This window comes from Triturus cristatus, chromosome 9 (assembly GCF_964204655.1).
Source record: "Triturus cristatus chromosome 9, aTriCri1.1, whole genome shotgun sequence".
Taxonomy (NCBI): Eukaryota; Metazoa; Chordata; class Amphibia; order Caudata; family Salamandridae; genus Triturus; species Triturus cristatus.
The window spans coordinates 525,731,790-525,751,499 of record NC_140592.1 but is presented as its reverse complement, the minus strand read 5'-3'; the positions used below and the strand labels follow the sequence as shown (position 1 = coordinate 525,751,499).

Genomic DNA, 19,710 nt, shown 5'->3' with positions numbered 1-19,710 from the left:
GGCGACTATCGGGTGTTGGAGGCGATTCGCCTGCTGAGTGAGGCGGGGAAGATGGATCTCCTGATCCCGGAGGCGCCGTTAGCGGTATCGGCGCGCCCCGTGCGGCGCGCATCTGCGGGAGTGGCGGCCGCCGTCGCGGCATGTTCGCCCCCCGGAAGGACGGTGAGTGTCAGGGGCGGCGCGTATGTGAGGAGCGCCGCCCCGGGGATCGCGGGTGTGGGCCCGACTGGGGCGTTGCTGGTGCGGGGGCGGGGTCGAGCGCCACAGCGGGGGAGCGCGTCTGGGGCTCTCCCGCCGCGGGCGAAGTCATCTGAAGGCCGCTCCCGGGCACGGGGAGCGGCCGTAGCGAGAGCGGCGGAGGGGGCGCGGGGACATTCGTGGCAGGGCCGCTCTTCTGGCAGGGGAGCGGCCCTGGAGGCACCGGGTCGGTGGGAGAGGGCAGAGCGTGGGCTTACAGGGAGCGAAGCGGCGGAGAGACCGAGTCTGGCGGCAATATCCCGGGGCAGCGCAGAGCAGAGAAGCGCTGCCCCGCTCGTGGTGGAGCAGGGGGAGGGTGCAGGGGGGACGGGGCAGCGGAGAGGAGGCAGATGGCGGCGGCATCATTGGGCGGCGCAGGGCGGAGGAGCACGGCCTCGTCCCTGGCAAGACTGGGAGAGGGTGGGGGGGTAGAGGGCAGGCGCGACGGGCCGGGGAGGACAGCGCGGCGGGGGGGCACACGGCTGGGCTCCCAGGTGGGGCACGCGGTAGACGAGGACCACCGGCAGGGGGATGGCCCTGGCCCCAGAGGGGGTTTGCGTCAGTATGGCAAAGAGGCTGGTAGAGAGGCTTGCCCAGGGGTGGGGGAGCAAGTGGGGGAGCACACGGCGCGGGGGGGTTCGACCGGGAGGGTGGGGGCACGGGGTTGACGGCATAAGTCGGGGGGAGGGTGGGGGAGCAGGCGGACGACGGGGGGGTGGGGTGTGCAGCAGGGGGGGACTCCCCGGTGCTGTTCGAATCGGAGGGAAGCGAGCGGGATTGGGAAGGCTTGGACATTTTTGAGTCCTGGGCAGAGGGGTTAGGGGGGGCGTCCGGGGCGGGGGAGGAAGGCGACGGGGTGGGGGGGAGTTTGGGGTGGGGTGGGGCGGAGCGAGGTGGGGCGACGGAGGGGCGGGGGTTTGGGGGTTGGACGGGGGATGCGGAGGGCGCTGGGCCAAGCGGGCAAGGGGTGGGGGTGTCGGGGCCGTGGGAGGGGAGCAACGGGGAGGACGGGGACGGTGAGGGGGGGAGGCGGTGGATCTGAGCACGGTGGGGAAGGCATGGGTAGCGGGTACGTGGGGGGCCGGTAAGCGGGGATGGGATAGTAGGCGGAAAGGAGGTAGGCCCAGACCATTCCTTTTCTTTTCAGGCGGGGGACCGACAGCTGGACCGTCGCGGGGTGCCGGACTTGGTAGGGCTGGGAGCGGCCCGACGGCACCAAGGAGAAGGGAGGGTGGAGCCTTGGGCGGCGTATCCTGTACCAGCGGGGGATCCTGGCGTGGCTGGCATAAGTAGGCCCGGTACGGGCTTGCCAGCTCCAACACCCACGGGGTCACAGCGCCCCGGGGGACAGCGGCAGAGGAGCAACGCAGCGGAGGATGTTGGTTTACTGACCAGGCAGTTGGCGCCACCAGCGGGGAGTGCTGGGGGTGTAGGGCAGGAGGAATTAGATTAGGAGGAAGATAGCATGGAAGAGGGGGAGTTGCGTGATGTGGAAGACAGGGCGGGGGAGCCGAGTAATGCTGTGACTAGTTTTTTGCAGGTGTCACGACGCCAGGCGCGGCCCACGGGTCGGACATCGAGGTGGGAGACCGATTCGGCCCTCAGGACAGGACGCCAGGAGCGGCGAACAGAGACACTGGCGCCAGGTAATAAACATTTGCTCGGGTGCCCAGTGATGGTCTCCAGAGGAGTGGGGGGGCCTGTTGAGGAGGGGGGGTTGGGGGGAGGTTGAGCAGGGGAGCGTACGTGGTGGATGTGTCTGTGGGCACAGACGGTGCAGGTAAGGGGGACGAAGGGAAGAGCGACACGGGGGTGACGGACAAGAAGGGGACAGGCGACGCTAAGACAGGGGAAGGGGTGACGAAGTTGGAGAGTAAGGAGCTGAAGATCAAACGGTTGCCGTATATGGGGGTCACAAACCCCTTGGGGGCGCATCTGATGGTGACGACTAAAGAGTGGATCTGGAAAGGGGAATACGTGGAGATGCTAAAACTTCTGCACAGGGAGGTCAGGGCTAAGGAGGGATCGAAGGAAGAGGAGTTTGAGTTGGCAAAGCGGCCTAAGGTGCCGTTGACGATAGAAAATTGGACGGCGGCTTTTCTCATTTACGCTAGTGTGTATTGTGAGATATTTCCAGAGAGGTCGGTGGCCATGTTTAAATATATGGATGTCATTCGGAAGGCACAAATTACAGGGGGTGGATATGCATGGGCGCAGTACGATGAGGAGTTCAGGGCGCGCATGGCTTGGGATACGGAGGCAAAGTGGGGAGAGCTGGACACGGATCTGTGGCAGCACACGATGGGGCTCGTGGGGTCGGGGAAGACCATTTTTACGGCCAGCGGGCTACCGCTCGTGTATCAGCCCTTTCGAGGGGGTCCCACCCGAGGGGGGGTGGGAGGAGCGGGCAGAGGTACGACAGGAGAGAAAGGTGCATGCTGGGACTATAATAAAGGAATGTGCACGCAGGAATATTGCCGTTTTCAGCACGAATGCTCAGGCTGCGGAAAGCGGCATGCGTTGGTCAAGTGCTGGGGGGCCCAGGGACAGTTGCCAGGGGGTCAGCAGTGGCAGTCAGGCGCCTTTAAGGCTGGGGGACAACAGCAGTCACAACAGACGGGAGGAGGGAGGGGGGCTAAGGGGCCTGGGCCAAAGGGCTCATACTCCGGTTAAGGTGGAGGTTTTGTTGGGGGCTCTGGTGGGGTATCCGGACAGGACAGCGGCAGAGCGACTGCGGTGGGGATTTCTGGACGGGTTCAGGCTGGGGTATGAGGGTCCAAGGGTACGTAGATGGGCAGACAACTTGAGATCGGCACGGGAGCACCCACAGGTGGTACAAGCTAAACTGGATAAGGAGGTACAGGAGGGCCGCATGGCGGGACCCTTTCAGGATTGGCCCCTGCATAATTTGATTGTGTCACCCATTGGAGTGGTGCCCAAAAAGGAGCAGGATCAGTTTCGCCTGATACAGCATCTGTCATGGCCGGAAGGTGGGTCGGTCAATGACTTTATTGAGGAAAGTGCGGCCACTGTATCTTACTCCTCTGTTGACGTGGCTATGTCACTGGTGGTGACCGCGGGCGCAACAGCGCAGATGGCAAAGTGCGACATAAAGTCAGCTTTCTGGCTGCTGCCAGTTCACCCAGATGACTGGGATCTGTTGGGCATACAATTCGGCGGCCACTGGTACGTGGACAAAGCATTGCCGATGGGCTGCTCCATGTCTTGCACACTTTTTGAATGTTTCAGCACGTTCCTACAATGGTTGTTTACGGAACGGACGGGTCACCAAGGCGTGACGCATTACTTGGATGACTTCTTTTTTGTCGGCACCTCGGGCTCCGCGGACTGCCAGAAGGCTCTGGACAGTTTCCAAGAGATCACGAGGGACATGGGCGTGCCGCTGGCTCCAGAGAAAACACAAGGGCCTAGCACGGCTTTCTTAGGCATTGAACTGGATTCCGTTTTGATGGAAGTGCGTCTTCCGGCGGATAAGAAACAAAACATGTTGGAGCTGCTGGCGAGTGTGTTGGCACGACAAAAAGTGACGGTCAGGGACATCCAAGTGTTGCTGGGACATCTCAATTTCGCCTGTAGGGTGGTCAGAGTAGGGCGGACGTTCTGTAGGCGACTGGGGAGAGCATTGGAGGGGCAGAGGCCCCCGCACTACCAGGGAAGACTTGAGGATGTGGCAGTTTTTCCTGCAGCAGTTTAACGGGGTGCCGTTGATGAAAGATGTGGACATGGTGTGGGACGTGCAGATTTTCTCAGATGCTGCGGGGAGCAAGGGTTTTGGGCTGTACTGGCAGGGGAGGTGGTGCGCGGAACCCTGGCCCTCAGACTGGTTGGCGGGCGGCAGGAGTATTGCCTTCTTGGAATTATTTCCCTTGGTAGTGGCGGTCACATTGTGGGGAGCTTTGTTGGCCCACAAGAGGGTCACGTTCAGGATTGACAACATGGCTGTGGTGCAGGTGGTCAACAGGCAGTCGGCAAGGGACGAGCAGGTGCTCAAGTTGTTGAGAGTTTTTGTGCTGGGGTGCTTGAGACATGATATAGCGTTTCGCGCGGTGCATGTGCCAGGTGTGGACAATGACATTGCAGATGCTTTGTCTCGTTCGCAGTGGGGGAGATTCCGTGGGCTCGCCAAGGACGCAGACGTGAATCCAGACAGAATGCCGAACCAACTATGGGAAGTAGGCAACACAGGATGCTACAATTGGTTTTAGGCTCATTAGCACAGTCTACACGGTTGGCATACCGGGCGGCATGGGAGGAGTTTGTCCGTTCGGGGGCGAGGTGGCGGGCTTCCAGGGCGGCCAGACAGGAGGATGTGGTGCAGTTCATATTGGACTTGGTGGAAAGAGGCCTGACGAAGGTGACAATTGGGGGCAAGTTAGCGGGGATCGCTTTTGTCGGGAAGCTGTTGTGGGGCTACGCCCCCTCCGCAGGGGAACTGGGGGCACGGATTCTGGAAGGGTGGGCGCGGGAATGTGGGAGCACGGCTCGGGTGAGGAAACCACTATCCTGGGAGCTCTTGGAGGGGGTGATGGGGGTTCTGCCCGGGGTTTATCTGGACGACGGGGAGGCCATACTTTTTTCCACACTCATGTCTTGGATGTTTTTCGGGGCCTTTCGGGTGTCGGAATTGTTGGGATCCAAAGGGAATCGGGGTCTGGCATGGGGCGAGGTCTCTTTTGGGGCGGAGGTGGTTAGTATTTGGCTCAGAAAGGCTAAAACGGACCAAAAGAGCCAGGGGAAGTGGGTTGCTTTGAAGAAGGGGAGCTCGCCGTCGGTTTGTCCGTTTCGGTGGGGTTTGCGTTGGAAAGCATGCTCGGGGGGGCTGGGGGACTTGGTCTTTTTACATTGGCAGGGATGGGGCGTTAAGGCTTCACAACTACTGGCCATGCTGCGTAAGGCGCTGAGGAGACTGGGGGTAGAGGAGAAGGGTTTTGGAACGCATTCCTTCCGAATTGGGGCGGCATCAGAGGCACATGCGAGGGGTTGGGAGAGTGGGGACATCATGCAGTTGGGTAGGTGGTCATCGAATTGTTATCAGCGGTATGTGCGCAGCGAAACTGGGGGTGGGTTGCTGTAAAAAAAAAAAAAAAAAAGGGAGAAGAAGAGTTTTTAAGGGGTGTTTTCCTGGTTTTCATTCTTGTTTTTATTTTCGGGTTCGGTTATGGGACCCCTCGCCAGGGAGATGTCCATTTGGATTGTGGGGCACTCGTTTGTGAGGCGGGTGCAGGTCCAGGCCCGGGAGAGTTACTTTGGGGACAGCCTGGGGTTCAATAAAGATTTATTCTCGGTGGCATGGCGGGGAAGGGGTGGTATGCGATGGAAGGAATTGGTAACAGTATTGAACGGGATTTTGAGGGGGGGTCGGTGCCCGGATGTGTTGGTTTTACATTTGGGGGAGAATGACATGGTCAGGGAGACAGGTTTGGCGCTGATGCGGGCTATGAAAAAGGACTTGGTCTTGATCAAGGAAAGATGGGCAGGGTGTTCCATTGTATGGACTGAATTTGTTCCACGGAGGAGTTGGAGGGGGGCTGTAAACCCTGGGGCGGTGGATAAAGCGAGGAGGAAGCTCAACACAGAGATGGTGCGGTTTTGTCGTCAGGTAGGGGTAGGACGGGTGGCTCATAAGGACCTCCGGTATGATGCGCGGGAACTCTTTCGGGGTGATGGGGTACACTTGTCCCGGATGGGGATGGACCTTTATCTGTTGGAGTTGCGGGAGGTCCTAGCGCGGTTGCTAGGGGTTAACAGGCGTTAAGTGTAGCAGGCGGTTCCGCAGGGTTTTGGGGGGGGCAGAAAAAAGGGAGGAAGGGGTGTATCCGCCGACACTTCCCCCTTTTGTCTGGGTGGCAGGGTGGTTGACAGTTGGCTTGGATTGGCTAGAGTTTGTTGTTATAGGTTTGGTAGTTTGGGTCCAGGAACAGGGAAAGGGTAACCAGTTTGGATAAGTTTAGATTAGAGGTTGGATAGTTACAGTTGCACAGAAGGCAGGTAGGGGTTACGGTCAGGGGAGTTTGGGAGTTGGAAAGGCTACATGGTGTAGGATTGGGTTATATGTTGGTTATGGAATGTTATGTTGTATTTTGGGGGATAGGGAACTGATGTGGAGATCGTAGGGGTGGGGGGAAAGACCAAGGGGTCAGGAAGTTATTGTATAGCGAGGCGTTAGTTTTGTAAGGCAGTGGCCAAGGAGTTAAAATTGTGATATGCACCTGTTTCAATAAAGCGGCCTTTTTCACACACAGTAAGTGGTCTGGTGTCGGCTTGCCCCTCCTTCCCCCTTCATCTCCCAATGATTCTTTGTGGGGTTACCAGTACCACTTTGTCACGTGTTCTCCGCGAATACGTAGTTTGAGGAGATGCAGACTTTTTTTGCAGTTTTGTATAGCGCGAACTCGACTCGAAGGTATCAGAGTACTTTGCATGAGCACCAGTTGCATTACTGAGGGACACTATTTATTTTTTAAGGCACGGGGAGATTTGCAGAGAATCACAGGCTCGAACCTGGTTCCTCAGCTTCAAAGTCGGCTGCTCTGACCGTTAAGCCATATTCTCTTGGGCATAAAACCCCTGAACACGCTGTGTGGTTTTTGCTCAACTGTTCTTCCGAAGTGTCAAGACGTGTTTTAACAAACCCTGACACAAACGGTAGGGTTGTATCTGGATTTGTGGCTGAGAACTTCCAGTTGGGAGGATGTTTTCCTGGCCCACAAAGGCTTGTTAGACCAACAGTCACCGTGTCCTCACTCAGAGGTTGTAGTCTGGAAAGCCAGGGGCGTGTGTGTGCGCAGGAGAGGCGCACATCAGTTGAGACATGGTTCAGTGACGGCCCAATCACAGAGCGAACATTGCATCATGGAAGTTCACCTCCGCTGCACACTGCTGTGGGTAAACTTCAGATCTCACCTTTGTTTTAACTCTAGTTCTGCAGGTGAACCTGCTTCGAAAAACAGCACTCTAAAGGCAAGTGGAAGAGAATTGTTAGGGAAACCTAAAATGGTTGCCAGTGCTGGGGTGGCCCCGTTTTTCACTTTTGCAAAGTTTGTTATGTTTTAATACCAAAACATCTTTTATTCTCCTTGTCCTAGAAATTGCACGTAGCTTGTAAACCCTGCTCAGCCCTCGGTGATGACTAATAATACTCCTTAGGCTTTTGATAGCAGAGGAAAGGCCTGTTTTGACTTTTGATCATGTTTTCACGTAGCACACTCCCAGTTGTCATTTATTTTGTGAGAGCCGGCCACCAGGAAGCTCTGCCAGTGAAACGTGGACCATTGAGGCTATGTGTTTTTAGGTCTCGCTGAGCCCAGCGCATGCGCTGGCTCGGAGAGACATTTTGTATGTGTGTTTTTAAGTGCTGCTGGCTGGCCTAGCGCTTGCGTGCACGTAAGCGTGCACGCAAGCGTGCACGCGCGCAGCCGCCATGCGCTAGGCCAGCCAGCAGCACTCAGGAACGCCTTTAGCGCGTTATCGCGATCACTTTCGCTTTCACAGCGATCGTGATCGCAATGACTTTCGTGTGGCCGCGCGCGCACACAACTCCCGCTTCTCCCCCTCCCCCACCACATATCGCGTCTCGCGACCGCTTGTTTAAAGCGTTTTCAGTATTGCATACAAGCCATAGTTGCTGTTTATTTATCTTAGGCAACTACCAAACATTGACAAACCAATAGTCTTGACTTGTTCGAGGTATGATGTTACTTGGTTTTTTTTTAACCAAGAAGCCATAATGAATGAATGTTAGTTTCAGTCACAAACTGTAGAAACTGCGGCACTCGGGTTTTGCTCTGCGTGTGAGTTACATCCTGAAAGCCACAATTTGTGTAAGCACTTACATTATTGAAAAACTGTCAATTTGCCAAAAATACATCTCCCTCTCAAATATCGAACAAGTGAACATGCGCCTGAGATCTAGGCAGGCGTCCCCATAGAAGCCTTATGCATAGTCTTTTCGTGCTTGTGACGCACAGTTACAATTCTGAAGATCTATTGGCAGGCCAGAACAGCTGGTAAGGAGAGTAGAAGTCTGCTGAGATTAGTGGGATACACCCCCACAGTATACTTCAAAAGCATGCTGTTTTCAGGCAGTTGGTGTTTTTTTCTTTGATGATCTACCGTTTTGGCTTGTTATTGGGCCTAAGTTTTAAAACTCGAAAAGACTTCTTTACCCGAAGTGGTTTGTTACTTGTTAGGTCGAGGCCATATAGTGGCTCATCAAGAACACAGAGCAGCTTGGAGTCCACCCATTGCTTACCAGCACCAGCACAGCATCACTCAGCACAAACAGAGCATCCCTCAGCGCCAACACAGTATCACTCAGCACCAACATAGCATCACTCAGCACCAACATAGCATCACTCAGCGCCAACATAGCATCACTCCGCGCCAATATAGCATCACTCAGCGCCAACACAGCATCTGTGCAGCCTCTACTCAGCATCAATCAACACCACAACAGCACCATCTCCATATCAGTACACCACCACCAGCGTAACCCCACCACAGCATTAGCACAGCACCACTTCAGAATTGGCGCAGCCTACCTCAATGCCAGTGCAGCATCACCTGAGCACCACCAAGCATCACTTAGCACCACCTCAGTATCACTCAGCATCACCACCTCACAAACACACCACCTCAGTGTCACCAGTGCAGCACCACCCCAGCACAGCAGCACCTATGCACCGCCTCAGCATCAGCACAGCACCACTGCAGCCCCACCTCAGCACCAGCGAAGCCCCACCTCAGTTGCAATTCAGCACCAATGCAGCACCACCACAGCATCAATACAGCACCAACTTCGCATCTCTCAGCACCACATGAGCACCAGTGTAGCACTACCACCTCAGCATCACTCAGCACCACCAGAACGCCGCCTTAGCATCAGAACAGTACCACCTCATCAGTGCACCACCACCAGTGCAGCACCAACCCGGCATCGGCACAGAACCACCTCAGCATCAGCACTTGGACCAATAGTGCAGCCCCACCTCAGCAGCAACTCTGCACCAATGCAGCACCACCTCACCATCACTCAGCATCACCAGGGCACCAGCTCTGCTCCACCTGAGCACCAGCACCACCTCATCATGACTCAGCGCAACCACAGCATAACTCATTACCACCACGGCATCAGCACACCACCACCTCAGCATCAGCAAAAAAAACATCCCCCAAGTACCACCACGGCACCGCCTCATCAGTGCACCACCACCAGCGCAGTACCAACTCAGCACCAGTGTAGCGCCACCCCCGCATCGGTACACCACCACCAGTGCAGCCCCACCACAGCACCACGTCAGAAGAAACTCAGCACCAACACAGCACCACTTCAGCAGTAGTGCAGCCCCACCTCAGCACCAGCGAAGCCCCATCTCAGTTGCAATTCAGCACCACCACAGCATTAGCACAGCATCAACTCCGCATCACTCGGCACCACCTGAGCACCAGTGTAGCAGCACCACCTCAGCATCACTCAGCACCACCAGAACACCGCCTTAGCATCAGCACAGCACCACCTCATCAATGCAACACCACCACCACCAGTGCAGCACCAACTCAGCGCAGCCCCACCTCAGCAGCAACTCTGCACCAATGCAGCACCACCTCAGCATCACCTGGGCACCAGCTCTGCTCCAAATGAGCACCACCTCAGCATGACTCAGCGCAACCACAGCAGAAATTAGTACCACCACAGCATCAGCACAGCACCACCTCAACATCAGCAAACCATCCCCCAAGTACCACCACAGCACCACCTCATCAGTGCACCACCACCAGCGCAGCCCGACCACAGCACCACGTCAGAAGCAACTCAGCACCAACACAGCACCACTTCAGCATTAGTGCAGTATCACCTCAGCACCAACACAGCATCACTCAGCACCACCCCAGCACAGCAACACCAAAGCATCACTCGGCACCACCTCCTCACAAGCACCACACCACATCAGCACCACCTCAGTGTTACTCCGCACCACCTCCGCATCAGCACAGCACTACCCGAGCATCACCACAGCACCACATCAGCTCAGCACCATCTAAGCATCAGCACAGCACCACCTCCTCATCATCAGTGCACCACCAGTGCACCACCAATGCAGCACCACATCAGCACAAGTGCAGCACCAGTGCAGCACCACCTCAGCACCAGTGCAGCACCACCTTAGCACCAGTGCACCACCACCAGCGCAGCCCCACCTCAGCACCAGCGCAGCCCCCACTCAGCAGTAATTCAGCACAAACACAGCACCACTAAAGCATCAGCACAGAATCAGCACAGCACCAGTGCAGCACCACCACCTCAGCATGGCTCAGCACCACTTCAGCATGACTTAGTACTACCTCAGCATCATTCAGCATCACCAGAGCATTCCCTCCGTACCAGCACACCTCCATCTCAGCACCACCTCAGTCTGTCTTTGGGATCTGGCATCAGTTGAGTCTCACCTAGTGTCTGTCCGCTGCTCGTGTTCAGGTAATATTTCCAACCTCCACCCTTCCGTTGATTATTCCACCCTCCCCAACAAAAAAACCTATAACAAACGAGCATTAGAACACGCACGAAGAATTTGCCAACATTGCAAGGACAAAAAAACTAGAAGACATTTTTTATGCTAATTGGATTTTTAATAGGGTCGTTCAGTTGTATATAATGTCCTCTTGGTTATATATAAGGTAACAAAAATGCTTATAACACTTTTTTTATTGTAACTTTTCAACATGCCACACTGCTCTATAACATAGCTTAAAGTCATTGGCAAATCCAATAGCTTTGGCTAAACACTTATAAGGTCCCAAAGGCGAGACCTATTGGCTATGCCAATGCTTGTTTTCTAAGCAATTCTCTTAGAAGTTCATTGCGACCTTTTGGTTTGTGTTAAAAAACTGAAAATGCGCTGCTTGACCTTATATTCCTGTATGTGATATAAATAATGCTCAGTGATGCTGTTCAGGACACAATCTCGGGAGGTGCTTCCGGTGGTCAGGACATAGCCTGGGCAACACATTTAATTACGTGAACAAAATTTTGGTAGATTTCTATTACAAACATTTTGCTAATTTTTGTCACTTCATTGGTGGAAAATTACATGTCATTTTCTCCCGGAGGACACTGGTTTGAGCTGAAATTGTCCTATCAGAATACTACAACCTCTGGCGAGACACATTTTCTCCTTGAGCCAGCTCCTGCCTGTATCTCACATAACCTTTCACCTTGAGGTATGTCCTTCCTTTCATTTCCCGTGTAAGGCACTGCTCAAAGAATTCTCTCTAAATACACCTAACTTGGCTTAATTTTCATGAAAATTACGTGTATTTTATGTTTTATTTTCTGTCTATTTCACCACCTTTCAGGCCAGATGTACTAAGAGACGTGTCGCAAAATGGGTCGCCAATTCTGCAACGACTTTTTGCCAACAGACTGTAAAAATTCCCGATGTGACATATGTATTATTAGCTTGCATCCAGTGCTTAATTTGTAAACAAATAAGTGCCAGGGCTCTGAGGTCAGGAGGCCAATGCAGCTTGCATCACACATTGCTCCTGCCATGCAGCCAGTGATAGCAACAACACAACTACTAACCACCACCCTCCTATCAGTGTGACAATTTTGACTATACCAGGCCCCTGAAGCTATAGAAATTGCTTGGGCGGGAGGTGAGAGTCATTTTTATTGTATATTAAATTCATAATTGACTGTTGCATTAAAAATGCAATCCGTCTCGCCATTAATTAAGTTAAAGCCATTTGCTTTGCTATACAATACCATTAGCAAAGCAAATGGCTTCAACTTAATAAGAGGCGAGACCTATTGCATTTTCAATGTTTGTTTTATATGTATTAAATTAAGCTTGATTGTTCTAACCTGGGTTGGGATATTTTTCTCTGGTGTTTCTGCAGTTTTACTGTTTGAAGTGTTGCACAAATACTTTATACACTGCTCTAAGTTAAGCATGAGTGCTCTGTGCCAAGCTACCAGGGGATTGAGCACAGGTTGATATGGGGTTTGATTGTGCCTTACCCTGACTAGGATTGTGCTTGCTGCTTGACCACGGCTCACATCTAGTCAACCAGTAACCCAATTTCTCACTCAAGGGTTATAAATATTCCTAGAATTAGCAATAGCATGCCACAGAAATCACTACACTACGTTATGCCACTGAATTCAAGGGTGGCTACTATTAATAATAATCCACATATGTAAAGCACGAACAATCACCCATAAGGGTCGCTAGGCGCTGGGGGCCGTCTGGAAGATTAAGCAAGCAATTGCCCAGAGTCACATGGTGCTGGGCTAAGCTGCCTCCGGCGCCAGGGATCGAACCGTGATCCCCAGATTCCAGAGTTAGTCGCCCTGGCCACAGCGCCACACCTCTTCCTTTCCCATTGTGGCAAGAGTGCCAAATCATGTCAAGAACTACCACCATCATGTCAGTGAGAGCATTACACAGGAGTGCAAAACATCATGCCAAGAATGGTTACAGCACCACCGTTATACATGCTCGGATTTACACCATCACACATTAATCCCATCTGCATGTTTATATTTGTACCATTTGTCATTAGTACACACACAGTGTTGGATCATCACTCAGTAATACTGAGTTCCTGTTCATATTTGCACTAACAGCCATAAATAACTCTTTAATGCATGCCCAAATGTGTACAATCCCTCAGAGATATTGGCAGCAATGCCAGATTTGTGCCATCACTCTTTGCTCTTTATTGCATGTTTCGCAATAATACACTTTACAGAGCCAGACACACTGGTAAAGCTTGCTCTCCTCATCCAGACGCGCGTTGGTGACAGAGCCAAGGCAACCAATCCTTTACACGCTCACCCCATAGGGAAAATCCTTACAGTTGATCACACTGAGTAACAATTGATTTAAATCCATAGACTCTATTTATCGTACCCTCCATCCCTCTCCCTTCCCTGCTCCTGTAGCAAGCTCTGGTAGTATGTCCTACCCGTTTTCTATATTTCATATATCTGGAGTTGAAAGGATGCTTAAGTTGGGGTCAATGTTTCTGACAGAAACCCCGGCTGTCCCTCCTCAGACGTCCCACTTCTTCAAAAGTTTGCATGAAATGTACGCACCTCTAGAGACACCATTTGCCTTTCTTCCTTTTTCTTGTTGAAATTACACACTCTGTTCAGGTGTTTCAGGGCGATTTCAGTTTTATTGTTCACAATCAGCCAGCGCCCAGACTCTGGAAGCCACCTGCAGAGGAATAGAAAAAGTCTCGTTACAACTGGAAAAGCTCAAAAAAATGTCCCCATTAGTTTTGTAAATTCACATTGCACTCTCGTTCAGTTTCAGACATGTAAGTCAGAAGATAGGTATTCACCACAATTTACGTAACACCAATTAGTTTGTTTTAATTATGTACATGTTTACCGGTGCGTCAATGCATTTTTCCTTCATTCGCAGTTCTGAGGGTTTCACAAATATCTATTATACAAGAGAAGCGCAGACATGAATTATAAGTCCTGACAGATACTGGACGTATTTACTATCTCCTCTTGCAGGTGGTAAATGTGTGTGAGGGGACCTGCATAGGGGGAGGAGAAAGCAGCAGAGCAGAGAGTACCGGTATAATAGGAGCTCGAAGTTTTACTCACAAGTTCGCACCCAGAGACATTGAAATCTAGCGTTTCAAAGAACAAGGCTGTCTACTGTTGCATCCACCACCGTATACTCCCCTTTATCACATTTGTGAAGATTATTTTTCAACCTTGTTTTTTTCCCTTTGTCACTGTTCTTCTTTGCCTTTCTATTCCTCCTCCCATCCCCCTTTTCTGCTTTTCTCTTTCTTGGTCAGGCTCAAAGTCTGAGGAAGAAAAATAAATCTTGGCCCCCAAAATGAGCCACACCTGCAACTACCAGCTCAAATTAAGCACTAGAAAGGGGGTGAGGAGGGTAAAGGTAGAGGATGTTGCTTGGCAGTAGGGAGCATTACAATTCCTGCCCAGTGTGGAATCTTTTCACCAGTTAGATTCAGGGGCGGCTCCTCCATGTGGGTGGAGGAGCATCGCCCCACTGCTTTCTCGCAGTGCGAGAAGCAGAAACATAAAATGGTATTATAAATACCATTTTATGTTTCTGCTTCTCACATTGCAAGAAAACAGAAGGGTTTGGTTGGGGGCGATCCTGCTCTAGAGCAGGGGAGGAGTGGCTTGCCCACACTGAGGGCGCTGGCTAGGCCGACTAAACCAGTCATGCGCACTCTCCCTTTTCTCCATGTAGGCTGCATGCAGTCTACATGGAGAAAACGGCCTCCCCACAGAAGCATGTGTGGTTGGCATCCCAACCAATCACAACACTGCCATTGCAGCATTGTGATTGGCTTAGGGGAGGGGAGGGAGGCTGTGTGCCTCCTGTGAGGAGCAGAAAGAGAGAGAGAGTGGAAAAAAATCGGGCGAATTTATTTTCGCCATTGACTAACATTGGAAAGTGGGCAATTTTAGGCAGGAGACAGCTAAAATAAAGCTATTTTTGGCTTTAAAAATCAGATGGCTCCTACCTGAATCTGGTCTGATGCAATGTATGTATGCAATATATCGGAACATAGGGCAATTTAGAATCCCCAAATACCATGCTTAATTTAGTTCCACTGAATATATTGGATATATATACTGCACATATTGCAGACTGAGTGGAGTGAGTGCAAACTCCCAGGGTAAACCCCATGGCTAATCAGTCATTTGCAGTTAGCTTGTTTTTGTTGAAAAGCTGGAGGAAGCAGTGGGTGCCACAGAATTCCATAACTGCTAAATGTCCACTTTAATTGTGAGTGAAATTCCAAGTTTTCAGAGTATGCGTGATATTTAATTTTGGGTGGCACGTTATTATGAGTCAAACAATGCAGTTGATCCTTGTAAAGAGATTTTTTAGATTATAAAAGATTATCACACCATTTTGTTAATATAAATGTGTCTAAAGGGGGGTTGCAACAGTCTATGGGGGATATTCTCAAGAACGTGCGATAATCATCGCCAACCTAGGCTAACGCAATCTTACATAACGCCGTCTATCGCGGGAAACTAACGCTGTGTTAACAGCATATTCTCAACATGCTGGCAACAGGCGATAGTTCCCCGATAACGCATCAAATGTCAGCGTTAAAATCATCAGGACGCCGATAAAAAAGGAAACCTGAACGTGAAAAAAGTTGCGATGGGCCCAACAGCGATAAAAATATCAGCGATAATCAGCGCCAGGCTTGCTATTCCCACGTCAGGCGGGAAAATTCAACATAAGAGCGGCCAAAAAAACAAACAAAAAAAAACTACTGAGAAGCACCATGGCGGAAGCTGGAGCAACTACAGAGGCCAACCAGAACCCCACAAACCCCCCGGAGGACCAGACAGGGACCTCGGGGAAGGAGAAGGGCAAGGAGAAGAAGAAGAGGAACCCGCGATTCAGTCCGCAGGAAAAAAGATCCTAATTATGGAGGTGATAGAACACCACCAACAACTGTTCATCACCTCCACTGTGTCATTGGCAACTAAAAATGCAATATGGCAGTCCATCTTGGCCAAGGTGAATGCAGTCGGAGTGAAGTGCCAAGAAGCACTGGAATGATGTGAAGCGCAAAACCAAGCTGAAACTCGCTAACAACCGGAAAGCAGAAATGCAGCCTGGAGGTGGGAGTCCAGTGCAACAGCAGGAGCTGGATGAGATGGAGGAAATGGTGTCCACAGTCATCAGTTGGGAGACGGTGGCAGGAGTTGGGGGACCGGACACTGCTCCACATGACCTGACCCAACAGCAACAGGGTGAGTAACGACCAGGGACTGGGGGACGGGGGGAGATAGGCACAATGGCACACATGCACAATTAAGTATAGCACAGTGCACACCCACAATTACTCTGGATCATGTCCCTGATCTCCTTGGCATACTGCAGCACACGTAGAAACAGTAAGTAGGCCCCCGTCGACAATGTGCCCAGAGGGGGCCCTCCCCACACATCACTAATCTCACAACAAACCCATGCATATGTGCTGAACCCAGCAAAGCTGCGGGTCCATGAGCCACACTGACAATGCAAGTGACACTGCTCCAACTCTGGCAGTTGTTGGTTGGAAGGTACCAGGAGCCAACAAGTGCACCACAGCCAGCAGCTTTGTCTGTGGAGGGATGTTGGTTGTCTGCTGTGTTGAAACTGTCAGCCTGTGGGCAGCTTGGGTCAGGATGCGGAGGATGGTTGTTTTGAGCCTGTAGTGGTCAATGGCATACTCTGGCAATAAGTTTCTGAGGCTGGTGCGGTTTCGGAAGGTCCGCTGTCTTGATCTGCGCTGCCTCGGTGGTAGTCCGGGGGGGGTTTGGTCCTGGGGGTGGGAGTGGTCCTGGGGGTGGTGGCGGTGGGTGTTGTGGCCCTCTTGGGTCTCCGAGCTGCATGATTAGTAGCTTCATGGCATCTGTTGGCCTTCAGATGTGGCTCTGGGCTCCCTTTATACTACATGTTTTCGTCCTACTTAAGACCAGAAAAAAGCAGATCTTAAGTCCCTGCTGCTAACGTGCCTTATCCCCTGTTTTTGGTCCGCATCGCTGATCTGGCTGGTCGTTGAGAATATCGCAAAGTGGTGTTATTGTAAGTTCTTGGACGGGAACGCCTACTCTGCATATGATTAGCGCTAGTTGTCGCTGTCAGCCTTGGGGATGTGTTTAGCGGCAGCTATTGCAGGTAAACTGGTGATGTCGGCTGTTAGCGCAGGCTTGTGAATAGGACAATAAATCTTTGGGGGTGGAAAAGTGCCGCTAAATCGGTGATGTGTCCTTGAGAATATGCCCCGATGAGTACATAGAATTCTAATCCTATGGACCAAAGAGTGTCCATAAGGCGAGACTTGAAGACTTTCCTGATTTGTCTACATCTTTAAAGATTCAGACACAGGATGAGAGCACAGGGGCAGTACAGAGGAGCAGGGCCCATCAGCTTAATTACTGACAACAATGAATGAACAAACCACCTGAGACACAGAACACCAGTGGTATTGCCTCCATCCGCTGTGAGAAATGAGGGGCACACAGCTGGCTCCGTTTGCAATACAATTTAGGAACAATGTTTAAAATTACAGAGACCTACAAAACGGACAGAGTGAGTAAATATATCACTAGTAGATACAAAATATTTTTGGATATACTTTATTTATGTCACTTTATATATACATTGTAAAGGAATTGCGTATCATATTCATGTGTTTTGATACTTTCAGACTTAAGGCAAAAAATAGAACATTTGTTTCTTATTCTTTCTGAGATAAGTCAAAATTCAAACATAGTATATGAACTCAAGTGTGTATTTACAGACGATTTGTGTAAAACAACAGGTTACAGTATCAAATAGTCATGGCTTGATCGATGATACATCCTACGCGCGTTTCGGCTGTGAAGCCTTCATCAGGATGCCATGTAACTGTGCTTTCGTTATCCTAAACAAAATGTATATAAATCACAATCAATAATAAAGTCCGCAAGTAGGTTCTGTTTATGCTAGCTGGTCTCTAATGGATACAAAGTCTAGTCTGAAAGTTGTGTGCTAATAATTTTATACAATTCAATATTAAAAAATAGAGAGAGAGACCTTTTAGTCCATCCACTATGTACAGTTCTAAAAAACAGCATAATTATCTAATACAGTTGTTATTGAGCCAGGTCCAGGAGCAGGCCAGCCCCAGTGAAATATCTATGCTGAATTTGTCCCAGTGTAATTTGGCACCAAGACACATTTTGCAACACCTGCCCTTTGTCTGTTTTGCATTTGGAGAAGAAACCTTCAAGGTGTGAGGGCGGGTTTCTTATTTTTGCTTCGAGTTGCCCCTCAACACAAAGACCTTACATAAAGGGCCGTCAACCCTTTTTTGTTCGAGTCCTATACTTGCTAGGATCTCTCTGAAGCCTAACACCTTGATGTAAATTCCATGGAGAACTTGTTGTCACTTCACAAGTGCTTAAGAGACTGACTATGATTTAAAGGCAAATTTTGACTTAGTTGAACTCCTGTGTGTCAGAGATAGCCATGCACTGTAAGAATGTCAGATTCTCCTGTTTGCAGGAGTTATTACTCTAATAACCATTTATATAACACTTACTACATTATTTTTTATTTAATTTCTTGTATAGTGCTATTCATCTCTATGTAAGGAGTCAGAACGCTTTAAACCCTCACAGATATTATGATGAGACAATGGATCACACCACAAGTGTGTAAGTTAATATACAGGATATGTTACATAAGACAATGAGGGTTACAAGGTGTAGGAGTCACATATCATCCAAACTGGTAGGAATTAAAAGGTAAAACTGCTTGGTCTGCAGAAATACAGAGAAACATAGTCAGGATTTGAAACATAATGCTGAAGTTGATGTTGTCTGTACTAACAAAACTTTATTAATGCCCAAACAAACCCTTTTTAGCAGCAACCTTATCAACTGATAATCATTGGAGCAGGAGTCAGAGACTTGCAGACTAGAAATTCAAGGCTGATATGTTATTTCATATAAAAGGACAGTTTTGTGTCATTCAGGGCATGCTTTGAATCACAGTGGCGGCGGGTGACATTTGAAAGTTGTGAGGCGTAAAGGTTGGGTTCAAGTGTTATTTCATGTTTGGGGAGAAAACCTTCAAGAAACCAGTGGCAAATGGTTCATTTTAAAGCTAATTTGAGAAAGAAAGGTTTATTAAGCAATTGTGAAAGTGCAGTGATGAAATATTTAAACTCATCAAAAGCTGCCCCATATCTTACTGCCTTAAATATGTTAAACAGTTACTGTAGTGAGCCACTTGTATGATTGGACTTCAGTACTGTGCAAATGAAACTATGAATATGTTGCACATAAGCAATCTGAATACTTGGCAACTATAAATAAATAGATCACCATAGCGCAAAACCTGCCATCGAGAGCAGGTGCCCCCCTGCAAAGAATGATTAACAATTAGTTATGGCCAGTGTCCAGGGAATTGAGTTCATTATTGTTGTTGAGTCAGAAATGTGGAGTAGTCCTGCTGGAGTGTGTAGACTGAGTGAAAGTAAACATGCACAATGAAACACAGCCCTGAAAAATGAAAATCTGGTCTTGAATATTAGATGGTGACATTTACATTTGAAACAATTAAATTTGAGTTCTTTAGGATTATAATTGTCAATTAACAATTAAAACCCCACAAAAAGAAACTCCAATTGCTTCATATGTGAATGTCACCATCTAAAATTCAGATCAGCTTTCCCTTTTTTTAGGTCTCGCCTACGCAGCGCGCATGCGCTGCCTAGGTGGACTTTTAGCCGTCGCTCTGGTCATTTTCAAGCACACACTCGTGCTTGTGGCGGCATCCACCTTGCGGGAGCGCGCAGCGGTGCGCCACAAGCATGAGTGCAGTGCTTGAAAATGAGCAGACTGCTCTTCCAAGCGCGCACGCACACCACTCGCAGGTGCACCCCTCCGCC

General features: G+C 50.4%; 1 protein-coding gene across 1 annotated transcript in view; it reads right to left on the bottom strand.

The window, feature by feature from the left end:
- The window catches only part of LOC146798239 (solute carrier family 22 member 6-B-like), a 1,062,737-nt gene that overhangs the window by 502,822 nt on the left and 540,205 nt on the right, over positions 1 to 19,710 (bottom strand). The window contains exon 5 of the mRNA XM_085625517.1: positions 13,358 to 13,481. Within this exon, the coding sequence (XP_085481643.1) occupies positions 13,358 to 13,481 (124 nt within the window). The remainder of the gene's footprint in view (positions 1 to 13,357; positions 13,482 to 19,710) is intronic.